Source organism: Malurus melanocephalus, unplaced genomic scaffold, assembly GCF_030028575.1.
Source record: "Malurus melanocephalus ecotype Western Australia unplaced genomic scaffold, MMel_1.1 scaffold_73, whole genome shotgun sequence".
Taxonomy (NCBI): Eukaryota; Metazoa; Chordata; class Aves; order Passeriformes; family Maluridae; genus Malurus; species Malurus melanocephalus.
Genome location: NW_026623305.1, coordinates 1,463,685 through 1,484,342, shown reverse-complemented (window position 1 = coordinate 1,484,342; position 20,658 = coordinate 1,463,685). Strand labels below are relative to the sequence as shown.

Here is a 20,658-nt window from a genome sequence, read left to right as displayed (position 1 = left end):
GTTCACTGCCACCCCAGGGTGACCCACATCATGAAGAGCAAAATTTGGCCTGTATCTATTTGGCCTGATCTGCTATTCTTCCAAAAGCATTCTACTGTGTTTGTATTAGGTATTTCAAAACTTTGGGTTTAGTTTTATTGTGTTTAGGGTTCTTTTAATATTGAGATTATTACAAGTTAAAAAAACTATAATGACTTCAAATAAATTAACCATTTTATTGTTGTCTGTGATAAAGTCACCTGTTAAATTCAGTAGATAACTTTTCTGAAGAAGCCAGTTTTTACTGTTTGTCTTGCCCTGTTTCATGTAGAGCTGCATTGCAGACAAGTACAGAAATGTCACCAGGAACACTGCACTCTACATTTCAAAATGTCTGAGGGGAAAAAAAAAACACCAGTTCATTGAAATAAAGAGCCCACACGACCTACTTCAATAAAACTAATTGCAACTCAGAAGGAAAGCACATCCATACTAGCCAATTTAAGAGTTTGAGTCAGAGCCATTCCTAAGCCTTTGCCACATACAAACCTATAATGCCACTATTTCAGTTTTTCCAACCTACTCTGAACTCAGTCATCACAAGGAACAGGCCCTCAGAAGGCARCCTGCAGCTGTGCAGCATTTAGCAGGACAGACAGTTAGATTAGACAGCTGGAGTATCAAACTAATTAAAACAATTTGCAGTGAAGACAGGTCTGGCTGATGGGTACTGCATCCTCCTCCCAGCTTCAACTGAGAAACAGGCAGTAAAGTGCAGCAAACTGGAAAAATAGAAGCAGGATATATTTCCAAATCCTTTCGCTAACTACCAGGAAATGCAAGTGATCCCACTGATGGAGACAAAAAAAGAAATTCACACAAAATGCCACTTTTAAAACATGAGTGGGTGTGAGTATTACTGTCATCACCTATTCAAAAAGAATTTGAATCTCGTGACATGTGACATGTCACGAGTCCAAGTACACATCGTGTGCTTACATGGAATTCCCCATCCTTGTGAAGTGTATGTTCCTTCCTCGAGCAGTTACATGATACAAACTTCTTTCCCAGAAAAACAAAATTGTATATTCACAGAAGTTTTTCCTGAAAGGATTTCAAAGATCTAAAGGACAGAAAGAATAAAGCAAATATGATTTTTACAGTGAAAAGCCCTATTAAAGCACATCATGGGGCTCCTGAAGTAATCCTTTTCAATAAGGTYACAGGGAGCCAAGTTTGTCAGCATTTCAGGGTAATGTTGAAAGCCACAGCTCAGTCCAAACACATAGTGAATAAAGTAGTACTTGGAGAGTGTAAAGTATGTAGATTTAAAAAGTACCAAGTAATAGGATAAGAACGTACACATTCACCATTTTGGTTAAAGGACTAAAGTGGAATCAGAGAAGGGGATAAAACTGCTGCCAGACACACAGAATGGTTCCAGGAAGATACATTTATGCAATGCATTCCTAATGTATATCTTTATAATCTATTAAAGCTACATATGGGTAAACCAAGGTGCAGAGAACCTAGCATCAAAGCATTCGTAGAGACTGTCTAGAGTACTACTGAAGCTCTTTCAAGGTGCCAAGCCAACACCTTTCCAGCAGTGCTGTGAATCATACCAGATGTGAAAACATGTCACATTTGAGCAGGAAACTTGGATAACAGCCTGAAAAGCAGYTCTACATACTCAGGAAACTACAAATAATCAGAAATAGAACCCAGATGACCTCCCAGTCCAATGCTGACTGTATRAAACCTCAACTCATAATTTCTTGCAAATATATGACAAGAGCTCAAAGCCAAAAGCTATTACAGATGTTTGATTCACCAGCTTAGTATCAGAAAAATATCATAAAGGAAAGGCAAYAGGAAGAAAACCAACCTAAAAGATTAAAAGGGGAAAAAAGTCTAGTTCCTAATCACAGTCCAAAGATTATATTTTACTGTGCGATAGTTACACAGCAAGTCAAATTTCAGGTTTTAACTATGTAGCAGTAATTGTATACACCTCATTATAGTAATTTTCCTCCATTTTTGTCAGCTGGAAATCCCCCAGATCACAGGTGYACATCAATCTGGGGACACTGGGCAATTCTAAACCAACCCAGAAGAGCTTTGGCCTTCCTACCTCTTTCAATTCCAACTTACTAAGATATGTCTTTGACATCAGAAGGTTTTGCACAAAARCCCAGTAAGCACCACAAGCTTACARTAACTTCAGTGTCAGCCACKTTGCCTACTAGTGAAAGTTTCATTTTAAATGATCCACAACTCTGCTTACTTTTCCCACAACACTACTTGAAATAATCAGGAAATCTGCCAAGTGATGACAGGCACTTTGTTTCTTCATTTACACACAAGGATGCTGGCAAGCACTCCGAGGTAGTCACAACACATCAGCATTAGTAACTTCCTACTAAATTTAACAACACTTAAAAGTTGAGTCCACAACCACCCAGTCGAGTCCACAACCACCCACAAACACAAAATAACTTCATTCTCTGTACCTTTCCTTTGCTTCTTCGACCTTCTTCCAAGCTGGCTGAAGAGACCATTCAGTTCTGCTCCTTCACTAAGCCTGCCAAGAGCAACTGCACTTCCAGGTGCTCTGTTGGGACGTGGAGTGAGCTCTGCACAGGTGAAAGCTATTGGCAGTTGCTGGGAGAGGTAAGCCTGGCTAAAAGCTCATTGGATGCTGGTAAATAACTTGCAGGAGTTTCTCATTTACTTCTCAGTTTATGTCATGATCCTTGGTTTCCAATCTTTGGTAAGCAGTTTCTTTATGCTGGACTTAGTCTCTGGGCCAGGATTCTAAGTTGAAGTCACTACTGATACTAATTTTTTTTTTTTTAACCTCAGTTCAAAATAGGAGAATGAGGACTGAGCAGAAAGGAATGGATTGAATAGAAAGGTGTGGGCAAGTATGAGAGGGGAGTTTAATTACAGCATGCATGCAATAGTTAATATCAAAGCAGCTCATAAATGGCTGCTGGTTTTCTCCAGCAATATGAATGGAACATTATACTACAAAAAGCAAAACTGTCAATTTAATTCAATATTTTATTATACATACAAAAAAATATTAATACAAAAGTACTCAAAGCAAGTGCATACCAACACTCCTTTCATAACTGAGATTACTATAATGCTTTATTTTTTTATATTAAAAAGGTTACAAGTTAAAAACAGCACATAAAGAAATTGAGCCATCCTATGTGTTCATTCTCACTAATCATCATTTCTCTCAGGTGACTGAGATAACAGACCAGACTCTTCTCTGTACTCAGTGAAGAAGCAACATGCMCAAATTGAAATACAAGAAACTTCAATTTAAATATAAGAAAGAAAAAAAAAACCTGCCTTTTTCCATTACTATGCAAGTAATCAAATACTAAGCAGGTTGTGTAGAGAAACTGTGGAGTTTCTATCCTTTGAGAGAGTCAAAACCATGTCACTTGCATGACAGGGTGCTGAGCAGGGCAGGGTGTTGTACTGGAAGACTTCCAGTGGTCTTTTCCACCTTYTGCAATTCTGTGATTCCGTATCTAAGCCAAACCTAGAGAACTGTTCTACTTCAGCAGAAAGTGAACAAAGAGAAGGAAAGAAAACAGATCTGAAAGGCTGAATTTATTGACTAAACTCACAAAGTAGGCAGGCATATACCAAACTGGATYCTTCCTTTTCTTCAGTCAGTGCCAGATTCTACAGGAGTTATCCTTGCTCCCTAGTAATAAACACACAATTGTGAAAGAAGCATTCAGCTGTATCACAGTCTGTCCTTTTTTTTAATACCTACAACAACAAGGCACTCAAAAGACARATAAATATTTTTTTGCTAATAACTAGCAACAGGCAGTAGGATCTAGAGCAATACTTTTAGCTGACATCCTCCTGCATCCCTTGACTTTCTGTCTGAAATGAGGGAAACTTTAGGACCAAATACACAAAAGATATGYTCCCATTTAAAAACCTTTGCCTTTTGCTCATGCACACCTCCCTCATGGCAATGCATTATGAGAATGCAGGCTTAGTCACTGTGCTGGTGCTGGTATGTGCCCACTGGAGAGATGGGAGGATATGCCCATATTATCTTAAACCTCTATTCCAAAGTAAATTTCTAGATTTTCTTGACTATATTGTAAGTCACTGCTGGTACCTGCATATGGCCGCAGGAAAGTTTTTAGACTATTTTTTTTACAAGATTTCAGATGTCTCTCAAAAAAAAGGACAAGAAAAATTGAATATATAAGTTACCTGTAATGATTATATCACCTTCGTAGTTGAAAGCACAGGAGAAGATCTCATCAGCATGACCCTCTAATATCTGAAGGCARTGTCCAGTAGCAGCATCCCATAGTCGAGCTGTTTTATCAGAACTGGCTGTTAGTATGCAATTGCCTTTCGGGTTGAAACACACCTTTAAAATACAGAAATGAGTTATGTTACTTAGCAAATCAGTCTGCCCAGAGAAGGAAGCACATCAAGTGATTGAAAGATGAAAAGAGAAACTAGCAACTTTTGCATTCAGTTTTTCATCTTAAATCAAGGATAGTGTTCCACTAGAGCTCATGCTGGCAAATTTCTGTGGCTGAAAACTTTGAGTATTTACAAAAGCCTGTACACCATGACCTTAGGATCCTAACTTCCAAATATCAAACCTCAAAATCGCAATTGGTAGCAAATGTAGCAACTTTATTGAAATGTCATCATTACTCCAATATAAAATTTATACATATTTTATAGATTTTTACATGGAGGGATGGACTTAAGTAGCTGCCACCATTCTAAGGAATCAAATGGTAAAATGACATGATAATACAGACAGGTGGCTCTTAGAATCTAYAGGAGTACCACATCTAGTATCATCTTAGCTCAGAAGTGGGGAATTSCTGAACAATCATTGTCTGATAGCTTTTAACCAAAAGGAATATGCTTTTAGTAAAGATAACTTCTTWGCCAAGCCTATCAATCCTAAATATTAATTATTATACCACTACATTCTTTAACAGTATTCTTGTGTGATGGAATAGCTGGTGGATTGAATGTCACAGATAGCCAAATAAAAAAAGGTGCAAACTACACATAACTTACCTTTGAAATTTCATCTTCATGCCCTTCTAGCTTTGCAACACACTGYTTTGTTTTTGCATTATAGACTCTTGCTGTCCCTGTTACAGTAGGAACCATATGTGATTGTTATGCTTAAGCATGCATTTCAGTAAGAACATTTCAAAAAGGTCAGTAGGAACTCATGCTCAGGTTTAATTTCAAGAAAAATGGAAGGCAATCTTCACAGAGTTTCCTCCAAGGGTAAAGTATGCTAACAAGAATCTGTAATCTTCTTGAAAAAGRCAGACTTCCTTTCCTGACCAGAAATGTTTTCTCCTGGAAAATTTCTAAAATGTGAGTACAAAGGTCCACATAGAACACAGACTACTGAAGCCTCTAATTTCAGAATGCATGTACAATATATTCAGAAATCTTTCATTATATTTCAGATTCTAATTTTAATAATATATTCAATATATTTAATAGGCATTGATTAAATTTCAGGAAACTGAAACATTGCCTTTTGTCTTAGTATAGCAAGTACAGGAAAATAGATCCAATAGTCCCTCCCATCCAGTCTATTATCCTGTTCTGGAATTGGGTATCTAAAACTAATATGGTATTATCATTATGCAGYATAATATAAATAACTGAGCAAGTGACTACAAAGAACTATTTCTTGTGAATCCTGGAAAAATAATAAACATGCAAAACTTCTGCATACCAATAACAAAACAAAATYGCTTCTTTCACTACCTCTTTATTGTGTATTCTCTTGCTGTGCATTAGGAAAGCCTGCCAGCAAATCCACAGTAAAATTCCAACTACATTTTTCATTTAAGCCTAAATCTGAGCCACCAATCAAACCCCTCAAAAGCTATTTACCTACACATTTAAAAGGTATTTCCAGCCACAAGTGGATTATTTCCTTGCAAGTTTGRAGTCAAAGAGGAAAGACATGTTGAGTTGATTAAAGTATGAAAATACCCTTTTCACTGGAGAAAACTTTTAAAAGTTTAATGCAAAGTTTCTGTAACACAACCAACATTGCTTGATCTATAGTTTTGAATCAAGTAGTCCTCTTCATCAAGCTACACATTCAAAGCAGAGCCAAAGGGAAAGGACAAAGGTGTTTTATGGTCCAGCTRCAGTTCTCCCAGCAGTGCCAGGCCCTTCACTCACCATCAGCAGAGGCAGTTGCAAAGTGCCGTCCCGTGTAATCGAAGCACACATCRAACACCTCCTCCCTGTGATCTGCCAGCGTTGCTATGTGCGTCCCAGTCACAGCATTCCACAGCTGCAGAGAGAAACAGGGCATTTGATTGCTTCTTTTGACTAATTTACTTTATAGATATCTAGTTGATTAATAAAGCAACATGTAGAGGCCCTTTCTGATTGATATCTGACATGTAAAAATACAAAACCTGAATATACATCAATAATGAGTCACTCTTTAGATTAATGAAGTCCTATACATTTTTAGTTCAGTGTATTGATTAAACAAGACTTAATTAGACTGCACTGAAATGAGTAAGATTACAGGTTTTACATTTAGTTGTAAATTCTCTAATTCATTATATGTATCAGTTTAAAATAATGCTTCTAAATTTAAAAAAGATACATTTTATGTCAAGTAGCTGTAGTCATTACCTACTCAACCTGCTTACCATGCATGTTTTGTCCATTGATCCAGTGACAATGAGAGAACCGTCCCAGCTGAACTGGGCACTGCTAATCTCTCCTTGGTGGCCTATTAAAGTATGTAACATCCTATCAAAAGAAAATAAAAAATAATCACTTACATTTATAGTGTGAATTTTTATATGCACATATAAATTRCAAGGTTAGAAAATGGTATAGTTAAGGTGTCAAGTCTCCACCATTAAAGCAATGAAATGGAGAGGTGCAGCTCATTTAGGATTCTAGTACTACATCAATYTCATTTTCTATCTTTGGCAAAAAGAGGCAGTAAGAAATGAAATGGAAAATTCCTCCCTTCTCTTTCAAAAATACTTTAGTGAATGTATTTCCAGTGAAATGCAAGGGTTTTCAASACCAGAGACAGATTCCTTGTATTCATCTAATGCTAAGTACATACAGTAAGTTTTTCTACATTACTCTCCCATTATCCTACTTCAATGAACTGTAAACAGTACATCTTTAAAACTCCATATAATCTAAACCTTTTATAAAATCCAGTGAAGATCAAATGGAAGTTAATCAKGTACTTAAGGCGAGCATGTTCCCAAATAACAGGCAAATGACAACCCAACTGAAATATGATTTCTAATCCCCATTAATCCTGAACTTCTTGCTGCACAAGACTGGCAATGCAAGTCCCATTAAATTATTCAGCTTTATCTGAATATAGAGGTTACAATTAGCCAATACAGCTTCCTAAGAATTAATGGCCTATGAGGCAGCAAAGCCTCAAAAAGATTAATTGAGATATACATGTATTAAAGGATTAGTAAATTGAGTTATTATCACAATGCTAATATCACTGCATCATTAAGAGAAGCACATTGCAAATAACACATAAACTAATGACTAGAAAAACATCTAAATGAGTTTAAGTGACTGAAATGTTTTTTTGTTCATTGCATGAGATATGTAAGGGTAGCTCAAGTAATATATGTGCTAAATGAACAGCAAAGAAAATCTCCTGAGCATTTGAATGTTCTATTTGTTAATGATAGCACAAACTGTTTATGATTGCATTCACAGCATTTTATAGAATTAGTCCTTTTACTTTCTAACACTGTGAGGTCTACACTGTTGTAGTTGTATAGATTTTTTTACAGTAAAACCAAAAATCTACAAGCAGATAACAGAGAAAAACTAAATTTTATACATATATTATTTGGCCATGACATAATACCTAATGCCCAAAAAACCTAGTAATAACTAGAAAAAAAGTTTTAATTTAAAACCTGAAAGCTTAAACTTCCAATTTTCAAAGAGGCAGTGTGGGCTTCAAGCTTTGATGTAAAAATCTTATCAATTAATGGAATAAACAGCAATGTGGAGAACATCTCACAGAAACCATTTACAGTTAGATAACCAGATACAGTTAGAAAGAACAAAGAAGAGAAGCTTATGAAGTGCCATGAAAAAATTCTATGTAAGTTATTTATTAAAAACAATCAGCTTTAGTTATGACAGTATTYCCTTAGCCTTCAGTTTCCAAGTGGAATTTGGTATATGGATGCTGTAGTATTTAACCATAATTGCAAATGAGAAATTATTTCTCTGTCAGGACCCTGGTGCCCAGCACTCCTGACCCCAGTACAGGTTGTTGATTTGCCAAATGGAGCTCTGCAGACACCTTCAGCTGAACTACAATTACTGTATCTGCCATGGAAATACAGACCTGTATTACAAAAGCATGTTTCCCCCTTCATTTTTTTTTCTTTTTAATCATGTTACTTTATGAAGAAAGTCTTGAACATTGTTCAGATTTCTTGTCCCTACATCAGCTTCCCTCAGGGCAATTCAGAGTACCTACCCAGAATAAAATTCAGGAATACATATGATCACCAGGGTCAGCCAGCAAAATGAGAAGAAACTCAAATTTGGAAAGCTATGCTTCTCATGTATTTCATATGGTGAAAAACAAGCATACAAAACCACACCTAGAAGATTTTTGCAAATCTACCTGAACTGTATTCCACTTGCTGGTGTTGGCCCTAATGTGAAGGCTGTATTGATTTCTTAGAAAAAAGAATGCAACATGAAAATCACCAGATTTGATTTCACTGTAGGCTCAGACAATAAGCTGGAAAAAAAGTTGTTTTCAAACAAAAATGCTTGCAAGACCACCAGACTGAAGGAAGTTGRATCCAAAGGYCCATTTGCTGAATGAGTGTTGGTGYTGAAYAAGCTCAAAGCTAATAGGACCAAGCCTTAAATTAYRTAYTGTGTGTACGYTACTTATAAATAACTCAGGTAGTCCCATTTTGATACATATTGTTTATTACCCCACTACACACACACTTTCCTTTTATATATAAATTTCAGAGAGATTCCCCTTGCTCTCACAAAAGGAAGATGCTACCTCTATAGTGTCTTCTTGTCTGTAAACACAAGAGAATTGTTACCTTCATAAATTACTTTGTCAGTAATCAGAGTGATAAATTTATTATTCTACTTACACTGAGTATCCCATTGAAAAAGGGGCTTTGTCAGTACCATATAAAATCATATTTAGCTCCTACATTCTTATTTGTTGACATCTTAATCAAGAGATTTTGTYCTCCACAGTCAAAGAGAATACATTTTAAATTTATACTGACAAAGGATTGTGAGAAAGAAAAATACACCTTTTATAGTTTTTGAAGGCAACATAACCAGGCTAATTCTCTCGTACAAAATCRACATTCTTTCTACTTAAACAGTCTAAAAATCCTAGACACATTGCAGGTCATGAGTTTTCATGCTGATAAAATATTTTCCTGTTTGGAGACTTCACCAGGAACAAGCACAGGATCTGTCCATTCTTTCTGCCTCTTTAGTGCTCAAAAGATAGAAACTTAAAGAGCAAATACAAAAGTATTTAATGAGCAGCATTCCTATTCAGAAGAATGAAGAGAGCAGGAGTAACAAATTACAGGATGGGGGAACATATACTCTAAGTGAAGTAAAAGCTTTATAATGTGTAGCTCAACATTTTCTATTTAATTCATCCTAAATCATGCAAAGTAAAATTATATTTATTAGTGCCTTAGTACCTGCCAGTGACAACATCCCATACTATTGCTATCTGGTCAAAGGAGCCAGTGATGATCCTGTCTCCAGTGGTATTGAAAGACATTGTAATAATTTCTGCTGAGTGTCCCTGAGAGAATTTTTAAAAAGCAGTATGAGAATACAAAYTATGACTTTTCCATTAATATAGTTTAATATGTAGTCTGTTTTCAGCAGCATAATCCTTTCACAACTCATCACTATTTTATTTACTGTCTTGTCCAGAATATGACAATTTTGACAGAAAGATCCACCCAACTGTGGAATAGTCAACATCCCAACAACTGAAAAAACTCAGGTACACCACTTAAGCAGGAAGCTTATTCACTAGATATTATTCTGGATTTATGTGAGAGAAATGTATTGAAACMGCAGAGGCCAATCTGAACCTGTGCAATGCCAGCAAGCCATGCAGAGCAAAGGTAATTGGATGGCTGCCCTCTGCTCATGTTTAGAGGAAGATCCATACAGAGGAGGTCACAACTGACAGTAGAGCAGCAGGATTTAACAAGTGATGGAAGGCATTCTAATCCATAGCAGTAATATCAGTGGAATGAGAAAAATCTGTCTTTTGATAAATTTGACTTATAGAATACCACAGCTTTCTCATTMCCTTCAAGTTTTCTTATTCTAACTCAGTCACTATGGGAGGACCTGGTAAAAGAAACTCCTCGAGGTTTGAAACAGTTCTAATGGTTACGCTGTTATTTATCTCAGCTGGAAAACTATGAAAGCATGGAACACCTTCAAAAGCACAAAGAATGCAAACATACACTTAAAGTGGCTACTTCTTCCCCTTTCTCTATGTCCCATAATTTGACAGTGGTATCCATGCTGCCAGTTGCCACCAACGTGCTCTGAGGGTTAAATGATAAACATACCTGTAGCAAGAAACATTGGATAGAAAAAGTTTAAAGGTGTCTATTTACATATATTTTCTAAAAAAAAATAAAACAAGGTTAAGGATTAATATTTTAAAATATGACAAAAGTCTGATAATACTTTATGGCACACATAAAAGTTGCAGAGTTCTTCCAACAGCTCACTAGAACAGAAACAAGTCCTTATCACATAACCCTTCTTCTWCTTATTTTGTTTTCTTAATTTCAAATTTCTCTTTGAAACTCTCAAATTACTTTTCAGTTGAACGGACATTCCTCCCCAGCACTATCATTTGGTAGGGTTCCTCTCTTACCTGATGACATTGGGGCAAAGATCATCCAAACAGTTCCATGTACCCACAAACACCTTTATCCTATCATGTGTCATTATCTATGTCATTTGCCAAGTGCATCACCACAACATCATAGTCATGGAAAAACAAGAACAAAAGCTCAACAACTACTTTCATTCATTTTCCACATTAAAAAATCATGTAGTCAGCCTCCCATTCTCCATAATCATTCAGTATGATTGCTCTGCAAATAAAGAATAGGAGGTGCCATGAAAAAAAGGAAAACAGTAGCTCAGTTTTTTCATACTGAATAACTATGGGCATGCCCTTGCCAGCAATGGATCAGATCCAATAATGGCCTTTCAGAAACAGGTCTGACTCAGAGAAACACATCATTTTCTGCTGGCAATTATCTGCTACTAATTACTTGCTAGCCCAACTCATAACATTCTGGTCTAATCTAATTCCTACAGAAGACAGAAAAAAATGGAGAGGCCTTTAAAMATTTACCTGACTGATCTGTGGAAGCAAAATTACTGCAGCCTTTCCCAATAAGCAAATACTTTCTCCATGGTAAGAGGTAATTCTTTCAGAGTACCCAGAGAATCAAAACCATACCAAAACAAACCCCAACTTCCAATATGGGTAAACCATCATTTTCTTGCTCTAGTGAAGGCCTCTTGATCTACAATTAAATTCCTTTTTTTTTTTTCAGAAACAACTTCCAGCAATATTTTATTAAATAGGGATTGTATAGCTATAAAAAAAATCCCAAAAAACCCACTCAGCATTGAAATTCAGAGTTTTAGGGTCTTTGCCCTGACCTTTTAATCAAAATGCTGTGCATTAAGGTACTTTCTGTTGCTGATGCGAGGTCCTAGTGCATTGGAGAGGAAACTAAGCATTTTTAAGCTTAAACTGTTTCAATTTCATAGATTCTTGACATTTCAGCATCCCACATATTCCCAGTAAACACACTTTAAATTTCATAAATTCATTGAATTGCAGCTCCAGTTGGTTCTGTACATGAAGTACAGATCTCTGTGTGAAAGACAACAATACAAGCAATGATATTCCTCTATATATAGTTCTGCAAATAGGAGGGCAATGTAAGATAGCCAGAAAAATGTACAATACATAATCAAGCAATAAGTAAGTACAATAAAAAATTCCAATCACTATGGTATTTTTCAATGTTTTAACATTTAGCAAACAAGGGAAATTGGAAAAAAGTAAAATTAAATCTATAATTTCAAACTGTCTATGATRGTTTATTCTGTCTTAAGAACTGTCAGACTATCTTCCCTTGCAGTGCAGAAATGTTAATATCTGGATGTATGAATAGATGTACCACAATAACTGTGCTTGTCAGTGGGAGCTCACAGGGAGCTGTAACTCACAGTCATCAACAACAGTGTGAGAAAACATAAAGGAATAAGAAGCATCCATCACTACTCACTATTTCTGCAATATGTCCTCTGAGAGTATGATAACATTCTCCTGTTTCTGTACTCCACAGTTTGCAGGTTCTATCAAATGATCCAGTGGCAATCTTGTCGCTAAATGGAAAAAAAAATCCTGTCATTTTTATTTAGAAAAAGCTCTGACTCCAGAGACAGCAGAATCCAGAGAAACAATTCCCAGCCATGGAAGCTCACATGCCACTTTGGTGCTCGCTGTGAGATCCTGCAGCGAGATTTCACAAACACAAGTTACATCAAGGCAAAAAATTAGCAGACACAATGAGTTTCTAAGAGAGTTACTGTGCCTGTCTATTAGCATAGAAGTACTCATAGCTGATGACTAACCTACTTTAGTGGTGATGTTGTGCTGCACTACTTCCAGATTTATCAAGAAGTTATATMATTTCATCAGATAACATCTGTTTATCAACAATTATAAATGCAGTTCACCCAAATTTCRGAAGTTGAACTCTACACCCACTGAAGTCAGTGGAAGTGACAATCTGCAATTAAAGCAAAACTACAGTGAAGTATCCAGAAAAATGTATCAAGGAACACTGTATTAAAACCTGAAGATTAGCAGAAAAAAAAGTGGGTTTTTCAATCAAATTTTTAAYGTCAAAGTAGTTCAAGGTTCTCATCAGGTTTTGTCTCGCTGTATGCTGCTYCTCCAKTTTTATGTTACAGACTAGTTAYTGATCTTTGCACAGATTTTTGTCAYTAGTTTCACCAAGGTATATAAATTAACTTCATCAAATGTTATTCTAAAGCAAAGAATAATATCACAATATAAGACACTGACATAGGAGGGTCTAGGTTTTCCTTTTCATAGAGAWGAAAGAAATAAAGTTTCAAATAGAGTAAGAACAAATAATTTAACATTTATTTTCTGATATTAACTATGTATTGCTTAACTGACAAATAGGACACCTGATAGTAACATGATTCAACAGAAAACTAGGAATTAATTTATTCTACTTCACAGAAAAACAAAACTGTTTTCTCACATGACAGCTTCCTCAAGAAGCAAACTATATTGAAACTTCAGTAGCTAACATGTAATTCCCTTTACCTAACAGGTGGCAATTCCAAYCCAGGGCAAACAGTTACTGAAGAAAACAAAAGGTGCAAAAATTCATATCTGATGTTCACACAGCAGCACCTTGTGGATTTTACAAAAATTACTCAGAAGCTGTGACATTTCCAAATCTAAATAATAGATTTGTAATGGCAAATGGAGAAATCCACTTCTTTCTCCTTAACAGAAGTAACACAGATTGTCATAAGTACTTACATCATACATCACATACAACTATATGGAGGCAGAAGAGAATGAGTAACATTCAGAATAAAATCTGGTCATCTAGTTATTACTGAAATAAACTGTTTCAATATAGTCAACAGACTCATTTATATATTTTTCAAGACTGAATACCTAATTAAATTTGTGGTTAGAACTTCTACATTTTATTTTTAAAAATTGTAGAGAAAACATGTCCAAATGGATCTCTTGTACAAATGACAGTGTCATTCCACAGCAATCAGCTATGGCTGAACTCTACAAATTCAGAAGTTGAATTCTTTCAATTTGAAATAGTCTATTCCATGTTAGAGTATTTTCAAAATAAAATTATTATCAATTAAGAAGAATCTCAAAGGAAATTTATTTACCCATAGGGATTATTGAAAGCTATTGCATAGACAACATTTTTGTGTCCCTCCAGTGTACGCAGCTCTTCTCCCGATGCTGTATCCCATAGTTTGCAGGTTCTGTCATAGCTTCCAGTGATAAAGCTAAAGCAAAGACAAATTAATTTTTAATACAGAAAATATCTTATTGGTCCCAATGCATAGCCAAATKATTTATTTCCACAGATTTCAGTTAGCATTGTCTCAGACATAAATCTCCTAGTTTTTTCAGAAATATAGATTAATGACCATAGAGGTTCCATTTCTTCTTTTTTTTACRTATTATTCACAAAACCACCTTTTTTTCTAATCTTTAATGTATTTTAACTAGAAAGCATGTCGCTGCTTTCAAGATATGAAGAAAAAAAATGATAAAACATATGTCTACAGYGAAATCAATTAACATGAAAGCTACACTTCCATTATAGTGAAACACCCAAAGGAGTTTATGTCAAAGACTCATTCAGATTTTAGCAATATTTAGTTTATTGCCCTAAAGATGCTTCTTTATGTAATATGGTAATTGTCAACAGACTATGGCAGTGGAAGAAAAAAATTACATAAATTGAATCTCACCTGCCACTTTTTTGCATCTTCCATTGGTTTTCCCACAGAGGCCTGAAATATARTCCCCGATTATGCCTGAAGCTGCTYAGAAGCAGCAGAGCTGAATTCTTTTCACAGCAAGATAAGAGYACTGAAGTTTCCTTACCATTTAATTCACAAATACAAAACTTCAATTAATGATTATGTACTTTGACTTTGAAAGCAACTTACCGGGAACCAGATTTGTTAAATGCTACATTMGTCAGTGGCAGTATGTGTGTTCTAAGCGCCTGAAATAGAAGTGGGGGCAGTGAGAAGAAAAACATTTGATGCTAACAAAATAAACAAAATTGCWGAAAATAATCAACAAATTAATGTTTTCTCCTCCTCCTATTAAAGGAGGAGAAATCCCACATTATCACAGAAGATATTATACAGTATTGACTTCAATTTTATATTTTACTTGAATGAACTGGTTTTTCCCCCATGTTTGCATATTGTTCATTCTTTCTGAGACCAGCAAAGTAACCCTAGACCAGAGCTGAATGGGCAAAACAAATGAGTAGACCATGGCCACTGAGATCACTGATGACACAAATCCCAACTAATATTAAGCCCTATCCAGCAAATCAAAAATCCAGTTGAACTGAGTATTTGAGATTTTCAGGGTATGGGATGCTTCCAGCTGGCATGTGACTTTGTTATACCAAACAGAAAAACAGATATAAACTACAGCTCTGTCCTATGAGGTAATGACAAGGTGCAAAACCATAGAAAGATAAATAGCAAGACAAAATTCCACAAAAGCATTTCAAATGTAATGTCTGCATGTATTGTGTAGGTTAGGGAGGTCACTCTTTTCTAACCATTTTTTAAGGTCCTTTAATCAGACAGTATATGACTCATGTGAATGATCCCATAGCCATAACAATACAAACTCAGCTTTATTAAACATAGGTGATACTTTAAAAAGGACCAGAAAAATATAATCTGGTTGGTGTTTGAATAAACTGGCTGCTGTCACACATGGTTTGCATTTGAATAATTTTCACCTATTACAAGCTGCCCCCTCCTCAAGTCCAAAGCATAATAAAATCATAAACTGGGAAATCAGAGCAGTTGCTGACAATGAAGTAAAGGATGTTAAAAATATACACCAGTGGCTCCCTAGGCCTTTTCTGTAGGGTAAGAATGAAKAAGGAACTATTTATGAGCAATGAGATTTAATCATTGACATATTATCAGAGTTTCAACTTCTTGTTCTTCTCTCAAATTTTCCAAGCTGCTTATCTCCAAATGGAAAATGAGACAGTCTCATGGGTCTTCTACTCAGAAGAGCAGGGACAGATCAAAATGGAAATAACAATTGTCAAGTAAAGGACTGAGACAGAGAAACAGAAAAAGTATTTTGTGTTACAGAAACAGCAATTTCTGTTCTCCAGAGAAAGCAACACAAGTTGTGCTTTCAACTACAGCAGTGGGAATGAACAATCAAGATGTGGAAATGAGAAAAATATTTTGTTTTTTAAAAACAGCAACAATATCCATCTACATATGAGAACCAATAATTATGGAAATTTATGGAAATCAGATCTTTAGGACTCCAAGCAGGCAGCTCTGAACAACAAATACATTTTAAAATTATGAAAAAAGGGAGGAAAACAGGATGGATTTCTGTTTAATTTCAGATTATGAGACTAATTCTGTTCTTCCAATGCCCAGTGCCGCAGTTGCTTCATCCACAGAACTCTGAGCCAGCAAGAATTGYTTCTGCAAATGATACAATAATCAAACCCTAAGGCAATATTAGAAAAATTAYAACTCAGTTCTGCAAAACCAGCTACAGCTATACCTAAGATAAAAACCTGCAAATCACTACAGCATCCCATGCTATGTAATAGTTTAAAACCTGAGAAATTGCTATAAAAGCTCATTTCTCTGCAGGGTGCCTAACACACCACCATCACCACAATTACTGGGAATAACAAAGGGATGAATTTATACACTTGTTTCAGATTTTACTCCAGTGCAACAGGAAAAAAAAAAAACCATTCACTTCCAAACAATGCACACATGGAACAATTTTTGGAGGAAAAAGAAGAAAAAAATCTCACTCCCATCCATCTCTTGTATTTTATTAGTGTGTCAGTAGTACCTGGTACTCGTRTTTCATTTAGAAGCCTTAAATGAAACTCAAACATCAAACAGGTTATTTTCACACACTTCTAACCACTCCTCRGTGAAGGAAATAAGACAGCACTAATTGGATTTGCTGGCCTCTATTATTTCCACATACAGAAGCTCAAACATAGCACTATACCCAACAATGAACAAATCCATTATTTACACACAAGTTTGAACAAGCATTTGAAGGTTTGTCAGTATCTGTGAGGAGCAAGCAATTTTAAAAGCTTTTGAAAAGAAAGGCACTATCTCAGTTGAAAGCATAACTTAGAAGAGAAACTTTTTGAGACGCCTTATTGCACAGCTCTATTTTCAAGGTTAAATACATATATCTGCAGAATTCACCCAGATGAGTATTGTTGGTCAAAAGAACCGAAGTTGTATTGAGGAACATGTAAGAGGTTTTTTAACTGAACAAACCAACACAAAACTTCTTCCTTTTCTCTCTCAATTTAAGGTAACAATAACCACCATAGCACTCACCAAYATTTTTTAACAGTTACACATTGCCATCTGCTGACACAATAAAGGTACTATTTCCAATTGCAACACTCAATCTCTGGAAGAAAGTTTCATTTCCACTATTCAATACAATTACACCTATTCTCTTCTGACAGACTCAATCCTGGATTTGGAGCTCTGAAAGGTCTCTCTAATCATTGTTCTTAAAAATCCTATTTGTTCGAATGCTGTCTGTGAGCTGAAGATCAATTTATCAATATTCAAAGGTAATAGTAATGACAGAAAGTAATGAAACCCAGGATTAGTAATGACAACTGCATGTAGCATAAAACTCCATAAAATAATAGCATAAAGCCCATAATTTTCACAAAGTGAAGAACGGGTAGACAAGGGTATGAAAATATTTCGGTCCTTTCCCAAAGCTAATCTACTTGGGGTCTATTTACAGGTTTTGTTTAAAGGTAACTATGGGTTTTGCTGGCCCACAAATTCTTATTTGACAAATAAAAGATTGAGTTCTCTCCATCCAAAACACACCTGTGTAAAATACACCTGTGTAAACAATGTCAAGGGACAGTTATACCCCTCAGCCTTTTTGGGGGAATTCCTGGCAGAAACAGCCAGGACAGACTCAGTTGCTCTAAAAGTGCAGAGGGGATTGAAAAAAGCCAAGAAATCAGTCATAAAGTCCCAATATCGCCCTCAGGTACAATACACAGCAGTAAAAACATACTTACAATATCACAACTTAAAAGCCCCAAAATGCCCAAAATTATTTAAAGATGTCTCTGACCTTAAAAAGAGTGAATTTGTGATTCTGTTTTTCCCCCAGCTTCTCCTGCAATCTGTGTATTAGATGTATGACATATTCCAAGCAGGAAGCTGTGATGAGAGGTTCTCCTTTTTTAATTTCTTCTACAACGGCTGAGACATCTGTGCTAATTATGAGAAAAGAATGAAAAGAAACTCAAAAAACAGCCCAAACAAAAACCCACCAGACTCTATCCTCTGGCAATAATTATGAATATAAACCCAAGAATATTATTTACTTGCAGAGAAATTTAAGCAAGCAATTAAATGTTATGCATTTATCTCATTCTGTAAAAGGGCCTAAAGAAATRTGGATAAATCTTTCTTGGTTTTTATACCACTTCCTTTCCTCTCTTACTAAAGTTGTACAGTAACCCTTAACTTTTAAAAATTGTAACTTGGCATGAAATCTATCTTTTCAAAGGATTTCCACAGAGGATCAGACACGGGAGATGTGTGTCCCAAACTGTCAGTTTAAATATCTGAATTAAACAGGAATTTCATACATTTCAAACAAATTGTCCATGAAGTAACAAGATAAATTATGTATGCAAAGTGTTAAATTTTTCTCTSTCTGTGGCCTCTGAAATCTGCTCCTGGTTCTGCAGCTCTTAGTTTTGATAGTAACTACCACAACATGGTCCAGTATACTGATGAAACTGGAGCCCCCAGGGAATGGGCCACAGCTGGTCTGTGGAACTGGATCATCTTTCCGTGTCATCAGATAACTACTGATTTCTGGCCTTCTGTGGGAAACTAAGGGTTGCCAATACCTGGGAGGCAAAGCACCAGTACACTCTTAAAATCAGTTTAGCAAAAGAGCMAAGGATTTCTGTTAATATGGAAATTATTCAAGTCTAAAGGGGATTTTCTGCATCCATCCTCTGAAAGGGAACCACTACACTACATTCCATAAATTAGTATCCTCTCAGTGTTTATATATACACCAGACAACTTATTTCTTTCACAAAGGGACTTGTAAGGTTCTACCCACAACACTATATTAGACAGTTCCAGAAAGACAAAACGTGATCATTTTTAGATGAGGATTTTTCCTCTAGCATATCTAGCCTACATTGTCTACYGACTTTGGCTTACATGCAAGGCCTCTTCCATATCAATGCTGGAATTAAGATAATCATATTACTTCATGCCTTTCTACCTAATCAACTCTACGGATTTGGGCAACGTTGTTTAATTGGGGCATTTTGTTATTTTTCTGAAGCTCTACCTCCCAGAGCTACCTGAGAAGAGCATGTAGGCTCTACATAATAGCTGACCTCAATTATGCATAAAATAGTCAAAGAGAATTGTCTACGAGCATGCTATAAAAAGGTAGARAGTGTTGTTACCTGAAATATTATCATACTTACTCAGGTCTAAGATCAAGTAGATCTATTGATCTGGTCCTTGACTTACCACCTTCTACATATTCCAAAATAATTCCTTTAAAAAAAAAAAAAGGATAAACAGGTCATAATTAGACTTCTGGAATTTTATACCATGCACTGCAGACAGCAATACCTCCACTTGTATAGCTCCACTGACTTCARGAGACCTACTTCCAGTTCTTGGAGCTGGAAGGAGGTTGGCTGTTCTCACTGAGAGTAAGCATGGTAATGAACAACTCTGATGTGTTTATATGAAAAAAATATATTAAACAATATTATTTCTGAACTATTTTCTTTTCTGGAAATGAACAAACTCGTTTTTCCAACAACTTTTTGCATCATTTCATCAGCATTCATTTCAAAGAAGCAGTCCTGAAGGTATTTCCTATTAGCTCGATGTTCAAAGAAGCCTGGAAAACACATTTTACAAAACCCATTATATTTATTCTAGTGTTTACAAAGGCTTGAGTGCAGTAATATATCAAAAACCATAACACATTTCACATTTCTAGGTTTGCTCAGGCACCTCTACAACTTCAACTGAGCTGGAGTATTAAAATATTTAACCACATGGCTTCCTGTTTTGAAACAGCAGGTAAAGGGCTCAGCTGCACCTTGATTTTCTGCGGGAAAAGATAATTTAGATGAACTTCTCTGTCATTCTGCATTTTATGAAGYTCATATGAAAAGTATTTAATATGARAGGACTATCTGTTTTTCCAATATACTTCCTGAGCTGGCCATCTCCAGCTTGTTTTACTTCTAAAGTTTGCTTGAGTCACCTGGGTAAAGGATAAACCATCACAGTCTGGCAGCACTTCTTTTCAAAGCATAGCTCTGCTCAGAAAATTCATACATCAAAGACAAAAAAAATTCATATCAGTTCGGCTGGAACAGACCTCCGAGATCAAGTCCAACCCATGACTGAACATCAYCTTATCAAYCAGACCCTGGCACTGAGTGCCATGTCCATCCTTGCTTAAACWCCTTTAAGGACGGTAGCTCCGTCACCTCCCTGGCAGCCCATTCCACTGCCTGATCACCCTTTCTGTGGAGAATTTCATTCTAGTGTCTGACCTAAACCTCCCCTGGTGCACCTTAAGATTATGTCCTCTCACCCTGTCACTGGTTGCCTGGGAGAAGTGACCCTCACCTGACT

The 20,658-nt window shown here is 36.0% G+C and overlaps 1 protein-coding gene across 1 annotated transcript in view; it reads right to left on the bottom strand.

Annotated features, from left to right (window-relative positions):
- Positions 1 to 3,067: 3,067 nt before the first annotated feature.
- DAW1 (dynein assembly factor with WD repeats 1) overlaps positions 3,068 to 20,658 on the bottom strand; it is an 18,384-nt gene continuing 793 nt past the window's right edge. Inside the window, exons 2-14 of the mRNA XM_057366860.1 lie at positions 19,814 to 19,909; positions 19,482 to 19,554; positions 18,092 to 18,236; positions 14,884 to 14,942; positions 14,089 to 14,211; positions 12,414 to 12,513; positions 10,554 to 10,661; positions 9,765 to 9,871; positions 6,702 to 6,804; positions 6,217 to 6,331; positions 5,077 to 5,153; positions 4,240 to 4,402; positions 3,068 to 3,709 (exon numbers count right to left, since the gene is read on the bottom strand). Coding sequence (XP_057222843.1) covers positions 3,675 to 3,709; positions 4,240 to 4,402; positions 5,077 to 5,153; positions 6,217 to 6,331; positions 6,702 to 6,804; positions 9,765 to 9,871; positions 10,554 to 10,661; positions 12,414 to 12,513; positions 14,089 to 14,211; positions 14,884 to 14,942; positions 18,092 to 18,236; positions 19,482 to 19,554; positions 19,814 to 19,909 — 1,304 coding nt within the window. The 3' untranslated portion in view covers positions 3,068 to 3,674. The remainder of the gene's footprint in view (positions 3,710 to 4,239; positions 4,403 to 5,076; positions 5,154 to 6,216; positions 6,332 to 6,701; positions 6,805 to 9,764; positions 9,872 to 10,553; positions 10,662 to 12,413; positions 12,514 to 14,088; positions 14,212 to 14,883; positions 14,943 to 18,091; positions 18,237 to 19,481; positions 19,555 to 19,813; positions 19,910 to 20,658) is intronic.